We start from the raw sequence: 23,032 nt of genomic DNA, 5'->3' as shown, positions 1-23,032 counted from the left end.
ATCTATGGGATGTGGGTAAGTCTAAGCAAAATGTCAGACACAAAATTGTTACCTTGTCGTCGACGGGCCGGCTCTCCTTCACAACAGGGTAGAAACGGGGCGTCATGGCGGGGTCCTTCCGGTGCGGGGTGCGAGGCGTGCGGGGTGTCCGGGCACTGCGGTAGTTGGGCGAGTCAGGTACAGTAGTCGGGAGGGAGCGTGCTATTGTGGAAGGCTCAGGGGCACCGAACAGTTTGTTCGCCAAGGCGTCTACGGGAACTGAGAGATGAGTCACGTGTTCATATGGGTCATTTCTGGATCACAGCTTCCATTTCAATATGCACATGAATAAGACTTATTTGGAGCTATTCCTATAGCCTGTCGGTGTTGTAAAGCCATAGAAACATTCCCACTGTATTATTCTGCTCTCTATATCTGGTGTTATTTCCCAACGTTGGTTCAGTAGAGTGGTTGTGTTTGGCATGTGATTAAGCCTTAGCTGTGTGACCCCCATCTTCGTAAGAGGTCTGCGTCTCATCCGTTCATGTGTCTGTGGAACTCACTCTGCTGGGGCTTTGGGGGTCCAGGGGGCACCTCCTGGTTGGGGTCGACGGGGGGTTCTGGGGTCAGGCAGTCAAACTCCTCTCGGCTGATCAGGTGAACCTTTTTGAAGTTCTCCACCTCTTGCTGCAGAGACATGACAGGGAGGCTCAGTGAAACAGCGGTGGTGAACTCAATGGGTCGTTTCAGGGAGGCAGATCCTCGAATAAAAAGCATGTACAATGGAGATTTTCCATTGAAAGTGCTTCTTTGTAAAAAGGTTTTCACGGGTCCTGGTTGACCCGATATACCGAGACCCAACCGAAATTCTAACTGTTTTATTGTCACTACAGCTGATAGACCCGAGTGGACCTGACCACAACCGAAATTTAGATCCAGAGAAATCTACTTAGTCCAGGACTAGCCTTTATTTGGGTCCGATAAATCGTCCCAATATCAATCAGACCAGGTGATGAACATTCGATCATGTGATTATTTTCACCACCTCATTGCATGTCCAAAAACAGTTTTTCTTCTTCTTCAAGAGTCAAACAAAAGATGGGGGGGGGGGGGAATAGGAAATAGGCTGTAATCAACAATGATCTGTGGAGCATAATGTACCTTCTTTAAAGTTTGGCAACGGTCAGACACGCACCAACATGGCATGGTGACCAAGAATACTACTAGGCTATGGTATAAAAATAGCAACAAAATTATAGGAACTAAACTAGAACTTGACTTCTACACACACTGAGCTTTTGTCGCAAATGGCACCCTATTGCCTATATAGTGTATTACTTTTGAACAGGACCCATACATTTTCGGTAGTGCGGTAAATAGGATGCCATTTTGGATGCAACCCAGGAAAGAAGACTTACTTTTCAAGCGCCAGCCATCCTTGACCAAGTTACCTGTGAAGACATCTGAAGAGCCATTTGTCCCCGAAACCCACTCCACAGAGCCCTTAGCCAGGCAAAGGCAGCCCAGGTAGGGTTTATTTATTAACACACCACTGGATGGGGGGGAGGGGGGGGCACGTGAACAAAGTGCCCTGCCACAATGAGAGCAGGGACAAAAACAGCCCACTTAAGTTATATCAGTGAAACGCGGTTGTTCATAACCAATTGGTTTATTATTGTTGTCTATTTGTTTTGTTTTTATCTCCGAATGGTGACACAGAACAAGAGTGTATTTTGTTTAAATGGTTTCCGGTCCTGGTGGAAACTAGGCACATGCCTCATTTAACTAGAGAATCTGGAATTACTTAGGCTGTCCCCAAATAGTTAGTTATCCTCACAGTCCTCAAATGAATGCACCTATTCTAGATATGAGTGCTTGCTACCTGACTACAGGGACTGACCTTGATGGTGGCGTACTCGGGTTCGTAGTTGTCATCCCACAGGTCTGCTTCGTAGTGGTACAGGCCGTCGTTGATCACCTTCACCAGCTCGTTGGTCAGCTTGGAGCGCGACGTGTGGTGGCCCGTGCGGTCACCCCCTGGGTGCTTGCGCAGATAGGGCGGCGTCTGTGTCACAATGAGGATCTTGTTGACGTCATTGTCGGCGATCTCGCAGTCCGAGTCCTCATCGGACCAGTCGGTAAATGTGTTCCTGCGGCCATCTATCTGCTCCATCTCCTCGTCAAACATGAAGTCCAGCTCCTCGGGCTCATCCTTGGCTGAGGCGGTGGAGGGGACGAGGCTGAGGCCTGCCTTGGGCACCGGGGAGAGAGCGTCTTCCTTCTGCTGCAACGAAGGGGTCTACCATCAGTCAACGTCCATGGGAGGAGGCGTGGATGGATGGATGGGTGCCAAGGTGGAGAGGAAGACAAGGAAGTAGAGAAAGGGCAATGTAGAGGTATGGAGCAGGCAGACAGTCATACTGTATACAGGCAGGGACACCATGAAGAGGGTGCTGGTGAACAGATGATTAGATAACACCACAGGCAGGAGGAATGGACTGGTGATGAACAGTAACATATTGAACATAACCCAAATGGCAACCTATTCCTTATGTAGTGCACTACTTTGAACAAGCGCTTTGGTCTATGCCTACTACCTGGCAGAATTAGATCATGATTACTTGCATCAATCCAGTGGCAATTTGTTTAGCAAACTCTGCAATCGCATGTGAACTACAAAAACACCCTAATCAAACAAATCCCTGGCTGGTGAGCACTTGAATGAAAGGGTATCTACACCAAAAAATAGAAATGTCTTAGATTTTTCCCAGACCTCAAAAGCGGTCACCTGAAGAGGTGTACATTGCTGTGGACTTTAAGCTGCACTATTCAGAAATTGCTCTGCCATTTTCTGGTCGCAAAAATTATAATAGATTTTCAGACTACTACAAATTTCAGACTACAATTTTTATATTGTAGAGGCTCATAGTACCATCTAAACGACTGTGAAAGATATTTTCCACCAAAAATATTGTATTTTCAGCTTTTTGAAGCTGGTGTACAAACCGAAAGTAAAAAGACAAAAACAAAACTTAAAAACGGGAAGCATAGAAATAGCGCACATAAAACTGCTTCATAGACTCATTTTCAATGAGAATGACAGATCTATAACACACCTTTCCATGTGAATTTGATAATGTCATCAAAAAACTTACATATTACAGTTTTAAAACATTACATTTAGTTGTTTTGGTAAAAACTATCCCTGATTCAATGGAATGTACAGCTGATTCTCAAGATCTTGCACACTAATGAGATGCTATTGAGCTGACACTACTACACTGCCTGAACCAAGGACTACACGCTTTCTGGTAAGTTTTGATTACAATACTGGGTGGGGTGAATATATTTAATATGACATACATTAGTTTTTGTTAACTAGTAAATAGTAGCCTAAGCAAAGTGTGTATAAATCATTTCTAACTTGTTAACTATTTCTGCGAGTTAGGTTTTGCTACCATATGGGTTTTAGCTTGCTTGAGCCTGCTAACAGAGGAGTGTTAATTCACCTGTTCCAATACATGTTTCATTTTAAAACATTTATCTTACAAAGGAGTTGTTATATCTAAATGCTTAACTATTTATCTGTACATGGAATTGTATTTATTTATTTTTACTTGTTTTATTCTAATCTTTACCGGAAAATACCACAGGCACTATCTGATGTGGAGACATTTCACTGCAGCTGATGTAGAAGGAAAAGCTGTGTACATTTGCAAATACTGTGCCAAATCATGTGAAGAATGCAATAAAGATGCAAAATCATCTGGCCAAGTGCATAAAGTTCCCTCAGCGCTCACAACAACCCCTGGCAAGTCCCTCTACTTCTATTCGAGGTGTAAATGATGAATCAGACACCTTATCGATAGCAACAGCTCATGGTCCTCCTGGAATCAGAAGTTTTTTTAGACTTAATGGAGGAACGTAGTCAGAGAAATGCTGATGAATGTCTTGCTTGAGCTGTGTATGCAACTGGTTTACCTCTGATGCTTACAGGAAATGTGTATTGAAAGAGATTTCGGAATGTTCTTCGCCCAGCATACACCCCTCCATGCTTTATCTACTCATTTGCTGGATGAAGAGTTTTACAGAGTTCAAGTGAAGGTCAAGCAAATCATAGAGAAAGCAGACTGTATTGCAATCATCTCTGATGGGTGGTTGAATGTTCGTGGGCAAGGAATAATTAACTATATCTCCACCCCTCAACCAGTATTCTACAAGAGCACAGACACAAGGGACAACAGACACACTGGTCTCTACATTGCAGATGAGCTGAAGGCAGTCATCAATGACCTTGGACTCCAGAAGGTATTTGCACAGGTGACAGACAATGCTGCAAACATGAAGGCTGCTTGGTCTAAAGTGGAGTCCTACCCTCACATCACACCCATTGGCTGTGCTGCTCATGCATTGAATCTGCTCCTCAAGGACATCATGGCACTGAAAACAATGGATACACTCTACAAGAGAGCCAAGGAAATGGTTATGTATGTGAAGGGTCATCAAGTTATAGCAGCAAAGTGAGAAGAATAAGAGCACCACATTGAAGCTGCCCAGCAACACCCATTGGGGTGGGGTTGTCATCATGTTTGACAGTCTCCTGGAGGGGAAGGAGTCTTTCCAAGAAATGGCCATATCACAGTCTGCCGATATGGACAGCCCCATCAAGAGGATCCTCCTGGATGATGTATTTTGGGAGAGAGTGGTAAGCAGCCTGAAAACTCTGAAACCTATAGCAGTAGCCATTCCACAGATTGAGGGAGACAATGCCATCCTGTCTGATGTTCAGACTCTGCTTGCAGATGTAAGAGAAGAAATCCGTACTGCCCTGCCCACTTCACTGTTGATCCAAGCAGAGTACACTGCAGTTCTGAAATACATCAAAAAGCATGAATACTTCTGCCTAAAGCCCATACACGCCGCAGCGTACACTTTGGACCCCAAGTATGCTGGCAAGAGCATCCTGTCTGATGCAGAGATCAACAAGGCCTATGGTGTCATCACTACTGTGTCTCACCCTCTTGGCCTGGATGAGGGCAAGTTTCTTGGCAGTCTGGCGAAGTACACTACCAAGCAAGGGATTTGGGATTGGAGATGCAATATGGCAGCCATGCCAACAAATCTCATCAGCCACCTGGTGGAAGGGACTTTGTGGATCTGAGGCTTTTTCTCCTGTTGCCTCCATATCCCACCAACATCAGCCGCCTCAACTGGTTCTTGATTGGGAACACACACCAAAGCACGCAACAGGCTGACCAATACAAGGGTTGAAAAATTGGTAGCCTTACGGGCAAATTTGAGGCTTTTTGAGCCTGACAACAAGCCATCCTCAAGGTTGGAAAGTGACAGTGAAGATGAGGCCTCAGAGTCTGATGTTCAAGAGGTGGACATTGAGGAGGTCCAGGGAGAAGACATGGAAGCCTGAGAGGAAGACAACCAAAGCTTTAATTTCTTGATGTATGTTGAAAAGGTTTTTGGGAGATACGATGGATCATTGGGGATCATTTAATATTCCCTTTCGTTGTTCAGCAAAATCATCCCATGTGAAGAGTCAACTCATTTAATTAAACTTCAATTTGTAACTAAATTGTATTATTTCGATTGGAAGGACTAAACTATATCCAATGCAAAAAACAACTACATTTAAAATGGTATTAATATTAATTCCCATATATTCCCGTTAATTCCAACAGAGAAAATACATACAAATAGAACCGAAAATGATCTTTGTTATAGAGATTTGTTTTTACAGATGTAGGATAATGGTCTGAGGTGAGTGAGAGCCATTCCGCTGTATCCTCTTTCATTGCCAGACCACTCAACTGGACATAGAGTGGCTGGATCCAACTCCACTCACCTTGGTTCTGGCCGGGGAGGGCTTGGGTCTCTTCTTCACCTCGATCCAGGACTCAGAGTCCAGGTCGGGCAGGCTGGCCGACAGTCCCTTGGGCATGCTCTTCAGGTTGGACACGTCCTGCTCCATCTTGGGCTGCATGGAGGCCCTGGTCATGCCCCTGGTGGGCGTGGAAGACCGGGGAGACCCTGGAGCAGACTCTGTCGATTAGATTGACTCTATAGGTGAGCACGAGACTAGACAAGCCTACAGAGTGGCCGAGTGAGGGTAAGCCCACTCTATATCAGCTACCTTTCAATAGTTGTGTCTCAAATGGCACCCTATTCTGTTTATAGTGTGTGCTTGGGAGGCAGTCATAGCTACCACTCATACCCCTTGAACTACCTACCAGTCCTACCTGATTAAATAATACGCATTTTCTAATCATTGTCTATTAAACACAAAGCAGGAAAGCACTTGACTGAATCAGTGTACTCACAGAGAAGCAGTAAGAAATAAGCCCTTTTATCCAATGGTTTTACACCTCACAGTATTACACTGTATTCCTCGGTCCTTAGGGAACAAGTGTCTGGGTTCTGCTCCAACTGAGCCAACGTACAGAAGCATTTAGCCTTCACCTGAGCGTTGTGATGTAAGTGGATAGCGAGAAACAAGCGCGTAGATAGTGATTGTGGCTGGCTAGGTGGTAGAGCACAGCCATGTCATTTAAGAGCTACTTTATATGGCTAAGTATCACTGTCTGTTTTGATAGTGAATGTAATGATAATTATATAATGTAATGATATATACACACACGTCTGTTCGATAGTCTCTTTATTAGACCAGTGTCTTAAAGTGGGTGCGGCTGACTAGGTTTTTGATTTTCTCTATTTTTGCATATTGTGGACCCTGAATGTTAGATCTTCAACCAAAACCTAATATTACATTAAAGGAACCCGAGTGAACGAATAACACATGTTGATAGCATTGGGGGCTGGTGGGAGGAGCTATAGAAGGATGGACTAATTTTAAATGGATGGAATGTAACCAATGGAACAGCGTCAAACACACTGTTTAAATGCATTTGGTACCATTCCATAGATTTCATTCCAGCCATTACAATGAGCCTGTCCTCCTATAGCTCCTCCCACTAGCCTATTCTGATTGAGAATGCTTTCATTTATTTAATAAACAAAGTTAAGCAACACCCAATGCCTAAGGTCTGAAAAAAAAAACTCCCCCCTTACACTCAAATTGGTGTGCCACCACTAACTACAAATGACTGCAACCTAACCAGGTATTTTTCTCCAATTGAAAGCAACACTTGAGTATAGAAATTCACTGAATAACAGTAACGAGTAAAAACAACATATACAGTAACGAGGCGATGTGCAGGGGTACGAGGTAGTCGAGGTAGCTACAGTGCATTCGGAAAGTATTCAGACCTTCACTTTTTGCTAATTAATTTTCACAAAGTCTGCTGCCTCAGTTTGTATGATGGCAATTTGCATATACTCCAGAATATTATGAAGAGTGATTAAATTGCAAAGTCCCTCTTTGCCATGCAAATGAACTGAATCCCCAAATAACATTTTCACTGCATTTCAGCCCTGCCACAAAAGGACCAGCTGACATCATGTCAGTGATTCTCTTGTTAACACAGGTGTGAGTGTTGATGAGGACAAGGCTGGAGATCACTCTGTCATGCTGATTGAGTTCGAATAACAGACAGGAAGCTTCAAAAGGAGGCTGGTGCTTGGAATCATTGTTCTTCCTCTGTCAACCATGGTTACCTGCAAGGAAACACGTGCCGTCATCATTGCTTTGCACAAAAGGGCTTCACAGGCAAGGATATTGCCGCCAGTAAGATTGCACCTAAAATCAACCATTTATCAGATCATCAAGAACTTCAAGGAGAGCAGTTCAATTGTTGTGAAGAAGGCTTCAGGGCGCCCAAGAAAGTCCAGCAAGTGCCAGGACTGTCTGCTAAAGTTGATTCAGCTGCGGGATTGGAGCACCACCAGTACTGAGCTTGCTCAGGAATGGCAGCAGGCAGGTGTGAGTGCATCTGCACGCACAGTGAGGCGAAGACTTTTGGAGGATGGCCTGGTGTCAAGAAGGGCAGCGAAGAAGCCACTTCTCTCCAGGAAAAACATCAGGGACAGACTAATATTCTGCAAAAGATACAGGGATTGGACTGCTGAGGACTGGGGTAAAGTCATTTTCTCTGATGAATCCCCTTTCCGATTATTTGGAGCATCCGGAAAAAAGCTTGTCCGGAGAAGACAAGGTGAGCGTTACCATCAGTCCTGTCATGCCAACAGTAAAGCATCCTGAGACCATTCATGTGTGGGGCTGCTTCTCAGCCAAGGCAGTGGGCTCACAATTTTGCCTAAGAACACAGCAATGAATAAAGAATGGTACCAACGCATCCCCGAGAGCAACTTCTCCCAAATCAAATTTTATTTGTCACATACACATGGTTAGCAGATGTTAATGCGAGTGTAGCGAAATGCTTGTGCTTCTAGTTCCGACAATGCAGTAATAACCAACAAGTAATCTAACTAACAATTCCAAAACTACTGTCATATACACACAGGTGTAAGGGGATAAAGAACATGTACATAAAGACATATGAATCAGTGATGGTCCAGAGCAGCATAGGCAAGATACAGTAGATGGTATCGAGTACAGTATATACATATGAGATGAGTATGTAAACAAAGTGGCATAGTTAAAGTGGCTAGTGATACATGTATTACATAAAGATGCAGTAGATGATATAGAGTACAGTATATACGTATACATATGAGATGAATAATGTAGGGTAAGTAACATTATTATATTAGGTAGCATTGTTTAAAGTGGCTTGTGATATATTTTACATCATTTCCCATCCATTCCCATTATTAAAGTGGCTGGAGTTGAGTCAGTGTGTTGGCAGCAGCCACTCAATTTTAATGGTGGCTGTTTAACAGCCTGATGGCATTGAGATAGAAGCTGTTTTTCAGTCTCTCGGTCCCAGCTTTGATGCACCTGTACTGACCTCGCCTTCTGGATGATAGCGGGGTGAACAGGCAGTGGCTCGGGTGGTAGATGTCCTTGATGATCTTTATGGCCTTCCTGTAACATCGGGAGGTGTAGGTGTCCTGGAGGGCAGGTAGTTTGCCCCCGATGATGCGTTGTGCAGATCTCACTACCCTCTGGAGAGCCTTACGGTTGTGGGCGGAGCAGTTGCCGTACCAGGCGGTGATACAGCCCGCCAGGATGCCTCTCGATTGTGCATCTGTAGAAGTTTGTGAGTGCTTCTGGTGACAAGCCGAATTTCTTCAGCCTCCTGAGGTTGAAGAGGCGCTGCTGCGCCTTCTTCACGATGCTGTATGTGTGGGTGGACCAATTCAGTTTGCCTGTGATGTGTATGCCGAGGAACTTAAAACTTGCTACTCTCTCCACTACTGTTCCATCGATGTGGATAGGGGGGTGTTCCCTCTGCTGTTTCCTGAAGTCCACAATCTCCTTAGTTTTGTTGACGTTGAGTGTGAGGTTAGTTTCCTGACACCACACTCCGAGGGCCCTCACCTCCTCCCTGTAGGCCGTCTCGTTGTTGTTGGTAATCAAGCCTACCACTGTTGTGTCGTCCACAAACTTGATGATTGAGTTGGAGGCGTGCGTGGCCACGCAGTCGTGGGTGAGCAGGGAGTACAGGAGAGGGCTCAGAACGCACCCTTGTGGGGCCCCAGTGTTGAGGATCAGCGGGGTGGAGATGTTGTTGCCTACCCTCACCACCTGGGGGCGGCCCGTCAGGAAGTCCAGTACCCAGTTGCACAGGGCGGGGTCGAGACCCAGGGGGTCTCGAGCTTGATGACGAGCTTGGAGGGTACTATGGTGTTAAATGCCGAGCTGTAGTCGATGAACAGCATTCTCACATAGGTATTCCTCTTGTCCAGATGGATTAGGGCAATGTGCAGTGTGGTTGAGATTGCATCGTCTGTGGACCTATTTGGGCGGTAAGCAAATTGGAGTGGGTCTAGGGTGTCAGGTAGGGTGGAGGTGATATGGTCCTTGACTAGTCTCTCAAAGCACTTCATGATGACGGAAGTGAGTGCTACAATCATCCAGGAATAGTTTGTGGACAAACAATGCCTTTTCCAGCATGATGGAGCACCTTGCTATAAGTCAAAAGTGATAACTAAGTGGCTCGGGGAACAAAACATCGATATTTTAGGTCCATGGCCAGGAAACTCCCCAGACCTTAATCTCATTGAGAACTTGTGGTCAATCCTCAAGAAGCGGGTGGACAAACAAAAACCCACAAATTGACAAACTCCAAGCATATATTATGCAAGAATGGGCTGACATGTGGCCCAGAAGTTAATTGACAGTATGCCAGGGCGGATTGCAGAGGCCTTGAAAAAAGAAGTGTCAACACTGCAAATATGGACTCGTTGCATCAACTTCATGTAATAGTCAATAAACGTCTTTGACATTTATGAAATGCTTGTAATTATACTTCAGTAGTCCATAGTAACATCTGACAAAAACATTAAAGACACTGAAGCAGCAAACTTCGTGGAAATTAGTATGTGTCATTCTCAAACTTTTGGCCACGACTGTACACACAATACCCCATAATGACAAAGCAAAACAGGTTTAGATTTTACAAATGTATATATAAATAAAAAAAATGAAATATGATGAAAATGAAGCATATTTGGCAGTGATTACAACCTTGAGTCTTCTTAGGTATGACGCTACAAGCTTGGCACACCTGTATTTGGGGAGTTTCTCCCATTCTACTCTGCAGATCCTCTCAAGCTCTGCCAGGTTGGATAGGGAGAGTTGCTGCACAGCTATGTTTAGGTCTATCCAGAGATGTTCGATCGGGTTCAAGTCCGGGCTCTGGCTGGGCCACTCAAGGACATTCAGAGACTTGTCACGAAGTCCCTCCTGCGTTGTCTTGAATGTGTGCATTGGGTCATTGTCCTGTTGGAAGGTGAACTGTCGCCCCAATCTGAGGTCATGAGCGCTCTGGAGCAGGTTTTCATCAAGGATCTCTCTGTACTTTGCTCTGTTCATCTTTCCCTCAATGTCGCCTCGTCTCTCAGTCCCTGCCACTGAAAAACATCCCCATAGCATGATGCTGCCACCACCATGCTTCACCGTAGGCATGGTGATGAGCGGTGCCAGTTTTCCACCAGACGTGGTACTTGGCATTCAGGTCAAATAGTTCAATCTTGGTTTCATCAGAACAGAGAATCTTGTTTCTCATGGTCAGAGTCCTTTAGGTGCCTTTTGGCAAACTCTGAGCGGGCTGTCATGTGCCTTGTACTGAGGAGAGGCTTCCGTCTGGCCACTCCACCATAAAGGCCCAATTGGTGGAGTGCTGCAGGGATGGTTGTCCTTCTGGAAGCTTCTCCCATCTCCAAAGAGGAACTCTGGAGCTCTGTCACGAGTAACCATCATGTTCATGATTTGTTTAGTTCACTTATTTTTTACTACATGATTCCATATGTGCAATTTATAGTTTGTCTTCACTATTATTCTACAATGTAGAACATACAAAAAAAAGAATAATCCTTGAATGAGTAGCTGTTCTAAAACTTTGACCGGTAGTGTAGACAGGTGTGTGCCTTTCCAAGTCATGTCCAAATCAATTGAATTTACCATAGGTGGACTCCAATCAAGTTGTAGAAACATCAAGGATGATCAATGGAAACAGGATGCACCTGAGCTCAATTGTGAGTCTCATAGCAAAGGGTCTGAATACTTACGTAAATAAGGTACCCGCTTTTTATGTTTAATACATTTGCACAAAAGATAGTGTTTTGTGCTTTGTCATTATGGGTTATTTTGTGTAGATTGATGAGAAATTCAAAAATGTTATATTTAAGGCTGTAATGTAACAAAATGTGGAAAAAGTCAAAGGGTCAGAATACTTTCCAAAGATTTCCCTTTATTGTAATTATGGGGCCTAGACCGAACTATGAAACATCCCCAGACCATTCTTTCTCCTCCACCAAACTTTACAGTTGGCACTATGCATTCAGGCAGGTAGCCTTCTCCTGGCATCCGCAAAACCCAGATTTGTTTGTCGGACTGCCAGATGAAGTGTGATTCATCACTCCAGAGAACGCATTTCCACTGCTCCAGAGTCCAATGGTGGCAAGCTTTATGCCACTCCAGCCGACACTTGGCATTGCACATGGCGATCTTAGGCTTGTGTGCGGCTGCTCGGCCATGGAAACCCATTTCATGAAGCTTCTGACGAACAGTTCTTGTGCTGACGTTGCTTCCAGAGGCAGTTTGAAACTCGGTAGTGAGTGTTGCAACAGAGGACAGACATTTTTACACGCTACAGAACTCAACGGTACCGTTCTGTGAGCTTGTGTGGCCTACCACTTCGCGGCTGAGCCGTTGTTGCTCCTAAACTTTTCCACAAACTTTTTCACAATAACAGCACTTACAGTTGACCAGGGCAGCTCTAGCAGGGCAGACATTTTACGAACTGACTTGATGGAACGGTGGCATCCTACGATGGTGCCACATTGAAGGTCAGGGAGCTCTTCAGTGAGGCCTTTCTACCACCAGCATTTGTCTATGGAGATTGCATGGCTGTGTACTCAATTTTGTACACCTGTCAGCAATGGGTGTGCCTGAAATGATGATTCCACTAATTTGAAGGGGTGTCCACATATATACAAATGTATGTGTGTGTGTGTTGGGGTGTCAGTGTAAGTATACAGTGGGGCAGCCACCAATTGTGCAAGTTCTCCCACTTAAAAAGATGAGGCCTGTAATTTTCATCATAGGTACACCAACTATGACAGACAAAATGAGATTGTTTTTCTCCAGAAAATCACATTGTAGGATTTTTAATGAATTTATTTACAAATTATGGTGGAAAATAAGTATTTGGTCAATAACAAAAGTTTCTCAATACTTTATATACCCTGTGTTGGCAATGACAGAGGTCAAATGTTTTCTGTAAGTCTTCACAAGGTTTTCACACATTGTTGCTGGTATTTTGGCTCATTCCTCCATGCAGATCTCCTCTTGAGCAGTGATGTTTTGGGGCTGTTGCTGGGCAACACGGACTTTCAATTCCCTCCAAAGATCTTCCATGGGGTTGAGATTTGGAGACTGGCGAGGCCACTCCAGGACCTTGAAATGCTTCTTACGAAGCCACTCCTTCGTTGCCCGGATGGTGTGTTTGGGATCATTGTCATGCTGAAAGATCCAGCCACATTTCATCTTCAATCCCCTTGCTGATGGAAGGAGGTTTTCACTCAAAATCTCACGATACATGGCCCCATTCATTCTTCCCTTTACACGGATCAGTCGTCCTGGTCCCTTTGCAGAAAAACAGCCCCAAAGCATGATGTTTCCACCCCCATGCTTCACAGTAGGTATGGTGTTCTTTGGATGCAACTCAGCATTCGTTGTCCTCCAAACACAACGAGTTGAGTTTTTACCAAAAAGTTCTATTTTGGTTTCGTCTGACCATGTGACATTCTCCCAATCTTCTTCTGGATCATCCAAAATGCTCTCTAGCTAACTTCAGACGGGCCTGGACATGTACTGGCTTAACCAGGGGGACACGTCTGGCACTGCAGGATTTCAGTCCCTGGCGGCATGGTGTGTTACTGATGGTAGGCTTTGTTACTTTGGTCCCAGCTCTCTGCAGGTCATTCACTAGGCCCCCCCGCATGGTTCTGGGATTTTTGCTCACCGTTCTTTTGATCATTTTGACCCCACGGGGTGAGATCTTGCGTGGAGCCCCAGATCGAGGGAGATTATCAGTGGTCTTGTATGTCTTCCATTTCCTAATAATTGCTCCCACAGTTGATTTCTTCAAACCAAGCTGTTTACCTATTGCAGATTCAGTCTTCCCAGCCTGGTGCAGGTCTACAATTTTGTTTCTGGTGTCCTTTGACAGCTCTTTGGTCTTGGCCACAGTGGAGTTTGGAGTGTGACTGTTTGACGTTGTGGACAGGTGTCTTTTATACTGATAACAAGTTCAAACAGGTGCCATTAATAAGGTAACGAGTGGAGGACAGAGGAGCCTCTTAAATAAGAAGTTACAGGTCTGTGAGAGCCAGAAATCTTGCTTATTTGTCGGTGACCATATACTTATTTTCCACCATAATTTGCAAATAAATTCATTAAAAAATCCTACAATGTGATTTTCTGGATTTTTTCCCTTCTCATTTTGTTTGTCATAGTTGAAGTGTACATATGATGACAATTACAGGCCTCATCTTTTTAAGTGGGAGAACTTGCACAATTGGTGGCTGACTAAATACTTTTTTGCCCCACTGTATGTGTGCGGGTAGAGTCAGCGCAAGACAGTTAGTGAAAAAAAGGGGTAAATGCAGGTATTCCAGGTAGCAATTTGATTAGCAGTCTTATGGCTTGGGGGTAGAAGCTGTTTCAGGGTCCTGTTGGTTCCAGACTGGTACTGCTTACCGTGTGGTAGCATTGAGAACAGTCCATGGCTTCGGTGGCTGGAATCTGACAATATTTTTGGCCTTCCTCAGACACCCCCTGGTATAGATTTCCTGGATGGCAGGATGCTCGGCCCCAGTGATGTACTGGGACATACTCACCACCCTTTGTAGTGCCTTGGGACGGGTGCCTTGCAGTTGCCGTAATAGGTAGAGATGCAGCCAGTCAAAACGCTATCAATGGTGTAGTTGAAGGACTTTGAGGATCTGAGAGAGCCCATGCCTAATCTTCCCAGCCTCCTGATCGTCGAAAGGTCACATTTTGACAAATTCTTCCAGGAGTCTTGATGATCATCCAGGTGTTTTTTGGCGAAATTTAAGTCAACTTTTTGGACGACATGGGTCACGTTATGTCTGGTGAAAACCAAATACTGCATCCCACAGTAAGAACATCATAACAACGGTCTGCCTCAGGACCTGGATGACTTACCGTCATTGAAGGAACCATGAATTCTGTTCTGTATTAGATAGTTTTAATGGAGAATGTCAGGCAATTTGTACATGAGCTGAAGCACAGCTGGGTCATTTTTTTATTTTATAAGATCCAGAACACACAAACAGGTCGACATGAGAATGGCTGAAAACAAACAAATGTAAAGTTCTGGAATGGCTTAGTCAAAGTCTGGACCTGATTAAGATGTGGCAGGATCTGAATCGAGCAGTTCATGCTCGAAAACACACAAATGTTGCTGAGTTAAAGCAGTTCTGCATGGAAGAGTGGGATGTTAAGAGACTGATCATCAGTTACAGGAAGCATTTGGTTGCAGCCATTACAGCTAAGGGGGCATTGGGTGTTGCACAAGTTTGTTAATTACAGTGCCTTCAGAACGTATTCACTTTCTTTTTCCACATTTTGCTGTGTTCCAGCCTGAATTTAAGATCTATCAAATTCATATTTTGTGTCACTGGACTACACACAATACCCCATAATGTCAGTGGAATTGTGCTTTTTGAGATTTTTACTGATTAATTAAAAATGAGAAGCTGAAATTTCTCAAACGGGTTGAATACTTATTGACAAGGCCAGCCTGAATAAGTTCAGGAGTAAAAAATGTGCTTAACAGGTTACATGGACTATGTGAGCAACATGATTTTTGAATAACTACCTAATCTCTGTACACCACACATACAGATAATTGTACGGTCCCTCAGTCGAAGCAGTGAATTTCAAAACACAGATTCAACCACAAAGACCAGGGATGTTTTCAAACGCCTCGCAAATAAGTGTACCTATTTGGTAGATGGGTACAAAAAAGCAGACATTGAATACCCCTTTGAGCAAGGTGGAGTTATTAATTACACTTTGATGGTGTACCAGGTCACTACAAAGTTACAGGCGTCCTTCCTAACTCAGTTGCCGGAAAGGAAGGAAAGCTCCTCAGGGATTTCACCCTGAGGCCAATGACTTTAAAACAGAGTTTAATGGCTGTGATAGGAGAAAACTAAGGATGGATCGGCAACATTGTAGTTACTCCACAACACCAACCTAAAAGACAGAGTGAAAAGAAGGACGCCTGTACATCATTTTATTTCTTACAAAACATGCTTGTTTTGTAAAAAAAAAAAATGTTTGCATTAAGGCACTTAAGGTAAACTGCAAAAAATGTGGGAAAGAAATTTCCTTTATGCCCTGAACACCCCGTAATGTTATGTTTGGGGCAAATTCAACACATCACTGAATACCACTCTTCATATTTCCAAGCATGGTTGCAGCTGCATCATGTTGGGGGTATGCTTGTCATCGGCAAGGACTAGGGAGTGTTTTGGGGGAAAAAAGAAAAGCAATAAAGCAAAGCACAGGCAAAATCCTAGAGGAAACCCTGGTTCAGTCGTGCTTTCCAACAGACACAGAGAAACAAATTTCACCTTTCAGCAGGAAAATAACCTAAAACACTAAATATACATTGAAGTTGCTAATCAAGTTACAGTTTTGACTTAAATCAACTACCAATGATCAACTTGACAGAGCTGGAAGATTAATAAAAATGTGCAAATATTGTATCAATCCAGGTTTGCAAAGATCTTAGGGAGACTTACCCAGAAAGACACAGCTGTAAATCGCTCCCAAAAGGTGAGTCTAACATGTATTGACTCAGGGGTGTGAATGAGACATTTCTGTATATAATTTTCAATAAAACATGTAAAAATGTCTAAAAACATGTTCACTTTGTCATTATGGTGTATTGTGTGTAGATGGGTGAGAAATAAAATGTATTTACTCCTTTTAGAATTCAGGCTGTAACAAGAAGAATGTGGAATAAGTCAAGGGGGGTGAATACTTTCTGAACTTGCTGTAAATACATGAAATAAGTATCAACATTGTGTTATTTGCTCACTCGGTTTTACTTTATTCAATTTCCGGTTTTGGTTGGAGATCTGAGTACATTCAGTCTCTATCAGTTGCATAGTGTGTGTGGCTGGCTAGGGGGTATAGCTACTATACCTGTCTGCTTAGTGGGCATCTGCCGGGGCACGAACTCGGGGCAGTGGATGAGCTGGGTCAGGTCCACCTGGTTGTGGTCCGGTCCCATGGACCGGCCAGGAAGTGGCCACTTCTCCGGCTCCATCTTCCGACGGATCTTCATGTCAATGATTTCCACCTCTTTGCTGTCCTTCAAAGACTACGGGTAGATTTTTAAAAAGTGTTGAGGGTATCAAACACAATGATATAGTATGCATCTACATGCAACTGTCAAAATAAAGAAAACACAGTTCATTAACCAATTAACATCATCATCAAATCAAGTGCCTTTGGAAAAAAAAATGTGGAAAAAGTCAAGGGGTCAGAATACTTTCCAAAGGCACTATATACAGCACATTTCAGACATGGATGCAACAGAATATGCTTCACAGGAAAAAAAAGAAGAAAAAAATGTAAACTGAAATATTTTCAACAGAGGATATATATTTTTTAAAGAATCACAATAAAATCAGACTAAAAAGCACCCTAAGGAAAAGCAGTGCTAAAAAGGTGTGTTTTAAGATCTCTTAATTATGTTCACCGTTTTGGCCCCCTCAGGTTCTCTGACAGGCTATTCCAGAGGCTGGGGGCATAATAACTAAAGGCTGTCTCTCCATGCCTCTTGGTCCCCCTCAGGTTCTCTGACAGGCTATTCCAGAGGCTGGGGGCATTATAACTAAAGGCTGTCTCTCCATGCCTCTTGGTCCCCCTCAGGTTCTCTGACAGGCTATTCCAGAGGCTGGGGGCATAATAACTAAAGGCTGTCTCTCCATGCCTCTTGGTCCCCCTCAGGTTCTCTGACAGGCTATTCCAGAGGCTGGGGGCATAATAACTAAAGGCTGTCTCTCCATGCCTCTTGGTCCCCCTCAGGTTCTCTGACAGGCTATTCCAGAGGCTGGGGGCATAAAAACTAAAGGCTGTCTCTCCATGCCTCTTGGCCCCCTCAGGTTCTCTGACAGGCTATTCCAGAGGCTGGGGGCATAATAACTAAAGGCTGTCTCTCCATGCCTCTTGGCCCCCTCAGGTTCTCTGACAGGCTATTCCAGAGGCTGGGGGCATAATAACTAAAGGCTGTCTCTCCATGCCTCTTGGTCCCCCTCAGGTTCTCTGACAGGCTATTCCAGAGGCTGGGGGCATAATAACTAAAGGCTGTCTCTCCATGCCTCTTGGTCCCCCTCAGGTTCTCTGACAGGCTATTCCAGAGGCTGGGGGCATAATAACTAAAGGCTGTCTCTCCATGCCTCTTGGTCCCCCTCAGGTTCTCTGACAGGCTATTCCAGAGGCTGGGGGCATAATAACTAAAGGCTGTCTCTCCATGCCTCTTGGCCCCCTCAGGTTCTCTGACAGGCTATTCCAGAGGCTGGGGCATAATAACTAAAGGCTGTCTCTCCATGCCTCTTGGTCCCCCTCAGGTTCTCTGACAGGCTATTCCAGAGGCTGGGGGCATAATAACTAAAGGCTGTCTCTCCATGCCTCTTGGTCCCCCTCAGGTTCTCTGACAGGCTATTCCAGAGGCTGGGGGCATAATAACTAAAGGCTGTCTCTCCATGCCTCTTGGTCCCCCTCAGGTTCTCTGACAGGCTATTCCAGAGGCTGGGGGCATAATAACTAAAGGCTGTCTCTCCATGCCTCTTGGTCCCCCTCAGGTTCTCTGACAGGCTATTCCAGAGGCTGGGGGCATAATAACTAAAGGCTGTCTCTCCATCTCTCCATGCCTCTTGGTCTCTCCCCCTCAGGTTCTCTGACAGGCTATTCCAGAGGCTGGGGGCATAATAACTAAAGGCTGTCTCTCCATGCCTCTTGGTCCCCCTCAGGTTCTCTGACAGGCTATTCCAGAGGCTGGGGGCATAATAACTAAAGGCTGTCTCTCCATGCCTCTTGGTCCCCCTCAGGTTCTCTGACAGGCTATTCCAGAGGCTGGGGGCATAATAACTAAAGGCTGTCTCTCCATGCCTCTTGGTCCCCCTCAGGTTCTCTGACAGGCTATTCCAGAGGCTGGGGGCATAATAACTAAAGGCTGTCTCTCCATGCCTCTTGGTCCCCCTCAGGTTCTCTGACAGGCTATTCCAGAGGCTGGGGGCTAACTAAAGGTTGTCTCTCCATGCCTCTTGGTCCCCCTCAGGTTCTCTGACAGGCTATTCCAGAGGCTGGGGGCATAATAACTAAAGGCTGTCTCTCCATGCCTCTTGGTCCCCCTCAGGTTCTCTGACAGGCTATTCCAGAGGCTGGGGGCATAATAACTAAAGGCTGTCTCTCCATGCCTCTTGGTCCCCCTCAGGTTCTCTGACAGGCTATTCCAGAGGCTGGGGGCATAATAACTAAAGGCTGTCTCTCCATGCCTCTTGGTCCCCCTCAGGTTCTCTGACAGGCTATTCCAGAGGCTGGGGGCATAATAACTAAAGGCTGTCTCTCCATGCCTCTTGGCCCCCCTCAGGTTCTCTGACAGGCTATTCCAGAGGCTGGGGGCATAATAACTAAAGGCTGTCTCTCCATGCCTCTTGGCCCCCCTCAGGTTCTCTGACAGGCTACTCCAGAGGCTGGGGACAATAACTAAAGGCTGTCTCTCCATGCCTCTTGGCCCCCCTCAGGTTCTCTGACAGGCTATTCCAGAGGCTCGGGGCATAATAACTAAAGGCTGTCTCTCCATGCCTCTTGGTCCCCCTCAGGTTCTCTGACAGGCTACTCCAGAGGCTGGGGGCATAATAACTAAAGGCTGTCTCTCCATGCCTCTTGGTCCCCCTCAGGTTCTCTGACAGGCTATTCCAGAGGCTGGGGGCATAATAACTAAAGGCTGTCTCTCCATGCCTCTTGGTCCCCCTCAGGTTCTCTGACAGGCTATTCCAGAGGCTGGGGGCATAATAACTAAAGGCTGTCTCTCCATGCCTCTTGGTCCCCCTCAGGTTCTCTGACAGGCTATTCCAGAGGCTGGGGGCATAATAACTAAAGGCTGTCTCTCCATGCCTCTTGGTCCCCCTCAGGTTCTCTGACAGGCTATTCCAGAGGCTGGGGGCATAATAACTAAAGGCTGTCTCTCCATGCCTCTTGGTCCCCCTCAGGTTCTCTGACAGGCTATTCCAGAGGCTGGGGGCATAATAACTAAAGGCTGTCTCTCCATGCCTCTTGGTCCCCCTCAGGTTCTCTGACAGGCTATTCCAGAGGCTGGGGGCATAATAACTAAAGGCTGTCTCTCCATGCCTCTTGGTCCCCCTCAGGTTCTCTGACAGGCTATTCCAGAGGCTGGGGGCATAATAACTAAAGGCTGTCTCTCCATGCCTCTTGGTCCCCCTCAGGTTCTCTGACAGGCTATTCCAGAGGCTGGGGGCATAATAACTAAAGGCTGTCTCTCCATGCCTCTTGGTCCCCCTCAGGTTCTCTGACAGGCTATTCCAGAGGCTGGGGGCATAATAACTAAAGGCTGTCTCTCCATGCCTCTTGGTCCCCCTCAGGTTCTCTGACAGGCTATTCCAGAGGCTGGGGGCATAATAACTAAAGGCTGTCTCTCCATGCCTCTTGGCCCCCTCAGGTTCTCTGACAGGCTATTCCAGAGGCTGGGGGCATAATAACTAAAGGCTGTCTCTCCATGCCTCTTGGTCCCCCTCAGGTTCTCTGACAGGCTATTCCAGAGGCTGGGGGCATAATAACTAAAGGCTGTCTCTCCATGCCTCTTGGTCCCCCTCAGGTTCTCTGACAGGCTATTCCAGAGGCTGGGGGCATAATAACTAAAGGCTGTCTCTCCATGCCTCTTGGTCCCCCTCAGGTTCTCTGACAGGCTATTCCAGAGGCTGGGGGCATAATAACTAAAGGCTGTCTCTCCATGCCTCTTGGTCCCCCTCAGGTTCTCTGACAGGCTATTCCAGAGGCTGGGGGCATAATAACTAAAGGCTGTCTCTCCATGCCTCTTGGTCCCCCTCAGGTTCTCTGACAGGCTATTCCAGAGGCTGGGGGCATAATAACTAAAGGCTGTCTCTCCATGCCTCTTGGTCCCCCTCAGGTTCTCTGACAGGCTATTCCAGAGGCTGGGGGCATAATAACTAAAGGCTGTCTCTCCATGCCTCTTGGTCCCCCTCAGGTTCTCTGACAGGCTATTCCAGAGGCTGGGGGCATAATAACTAAAGGCTGTCTCTCCATGCCTCTTGGTCCCCCTCAGGTTCTCTGACAGGCTATTCCAGAGGCTGGGGGCATAATAACTAAAGGCTGTCTCTCCATGCCTCTTGGTCCCCCTCAGGTTCTCTGACAGGCTATTCCAGAGGCTGGGGGCATAATAACTAAAGGCTGTCTCTCCATGCCTCTTGGTCCCCCTCAGGTTCTCTGACAGGCTATTCCAGAGGCTGGGGGCATAATAACTAAAGGCTGTCTCTCCATGCCTCTTGGTCCCCCTCAGGTTCTCTGACAGGCTATTCCAGAGGCTGGGGGCATAATAACTAAAGGCTGTCTCTCCATGCCTCTTGGTCCCCCTCAGGTTCTCTGACAGGCTATTCCAGAGGCTGTGGGCATAATAACTAAAGGCTGTCTCTCCATGCCTCTTGGTCCCCCTCAGGTTCTCTGACAGGCTATTCCAGAGGCTGGGGGGATAGTAACTAAAGGCTGTCTCTCCATGCCTCTTGGCCCCCCTCAGGTTCTCTGGCAGGCTATTCCAGAGGCTGGGGGCATTATAACTAAAGGCTGTCTCTCCATGCCTCTTGGCCCCCCTCAGGTTCTCTGACAGGCTATTCCAGAGGCTGGGGGATAATAACTAAAGGCTGTCTCTCCATGCCTCTTGGTCCTAGGCTTTGGGATAGTTAAAAGGCCAGTGCCAGAGGACCTAGGGAACTACAGGTTACATAACTTAAAACCATGTCTAAAATGTATTGGGGTACACAATCGTGGATTGATTTAAAAACCAATAGAAGAATATTTAAATTAATTCTAAAACTCACAGGCAGCCAGCGCAGACAGACTTTAAAACCGGGGTAATGTGTGCTCTGTCTGGTCTTGGTCAGTACCTGTGCTGCAGCATTCTGTTTTGCGGTTGACCAATGGCTTTCTTGTGTAGACCAGACAGGAGATCATTACAGTAGTCAAACATGGATGAGTCTCTGAATCAGACAGAGAGAAACGGTCTGCACCTTGGCAATGTTCCTCAGGTGGTATTAAGCTATGTTGGTCACATTCCTATTGTGTGATTCAAAACTGAGTTCAGAATCTAAAATGAAACCTAGGTTTTTTTTACCTGGTGTTTTATCTTTATTGCCTGTGAATTAAAATGTGCGGATAGATTCTCTCTGCTTTGGCTCCAACAATAAGTACCTCGGTCTTGTCTTGATTTAGCTGGAGGAAATTGTGAGCCATCCAAGTATTTAAATCACTAATACATTTACATTTGACATTTTAGTAAATTAGGAGACGCTATTATCCAGAGAGACTTACAGGAGCAATTAGGGTTAAGTGCCTTGCTCAAGGGCACATTGACAGATTTTTCCCCCCACCTAGTCAGCCCAGGGATTTGAACCAGTGACCTTTTGGTTATTGGCCCAAAGCTCATAACCACTAGGCTTATCCAATAGGCTATCTACTGCCCACTAATACAGTCTAATAATGAATCTGAGCTAAAATCCTCTGGTGACACAAAATGTAAAGTTGTGTATTGTCTGTGTAGTAGTGAAAATCAATGCTGTGCTTTCTGATAACGCTGCCAAGGGGTAACATATAGAAACGGAACAGTACCGGACCAAAGATCAAACCAGAACTGAAACTGGAGAGGCCAGAACTGGACCGGAGAGGCCAACCCCCTCTCCAGTCTGTCCAGAAGGACATCATGGAAGGACATTGTGTCAAATGCAGCACTTCAATCTAAGGATAGAGAGCTGTTTGGCATCTGTGTTGTCTCTAAAATCATTGACCACTTTAACAAACGCTGTCTCTGTGCTCTGGTGGGTACAGAAAACAGATTGGATTTTTTTTTTTTACAGTTGGTACTTAAAAAGTAATTTATCTGTTTGAAAACCAATTTCTACAAAATGTTGCTTAAGAATGGAAGGTTGGATGTTGGCCAAAAATTGCTAAGAGTTGAAGAATCTAATCTACTTTTTTTTTCAGAAGAGGTTTCACCATAGCAGTTTTTTTAACAATAGCTTGCACTTCAGATATGCAATTAAAAACTGTTTTGTAGAAGGTGGTGGGGATAGGATCAAGAAGGCAGGTAGAAGGCTTAAGTTGTGATATCACTGTCCTGAGTATGTCTGTGTCAACCAGGGAGAATATAAATCCAGATGCCTT

The 23,032-nt window shown here is 45.5% G+C and overlaps 1 protein-coding gene across 1 annotated transcript in view; it reads right to left on the bottom strand.

Moving 5' to 3' along the window:
* The window catches only part of LOC135509701 (la-related protein 1-like), a 93,737-nt gene that overhangs the window by 11,447 nt on the left and 59,258 nt on the right, over positions 1–23,032 (bottom strand). The window contains 5 exon segments of the mRNA XM_064930574.1: positions 53–258; positions 543–666; positions 1,880–2,278; positions 5,837–6,033; positions 16,760–16,937. Of these exon segments, the coding sequence (XP_064786646.1) occupies positions 53–258; positions 543–666; positions 1,880–2,278; positions 5,837–6,033; positions 16,760–16,937 (1,104 nt within the window).

This window comes from Oncorhynchus masou, chromosome 22 (genome assembly GCF_036934945.1).
Source record: "Oncorhynchus masou masou isolate Uvic2021 chromosome 22, UVic_Omas_1.1, whole genome shotgun sequence".
NCBI classification, from domain to species: Eukaryota; Metazoa; Chordata; class Actinopteri; order Salmoniformes; family Salmonidae; genus Oncorhynchus; species Oncorhynchus masou.
This window is presented reverse-complemented; position numbering and strand designations above follow the sequence as displayed.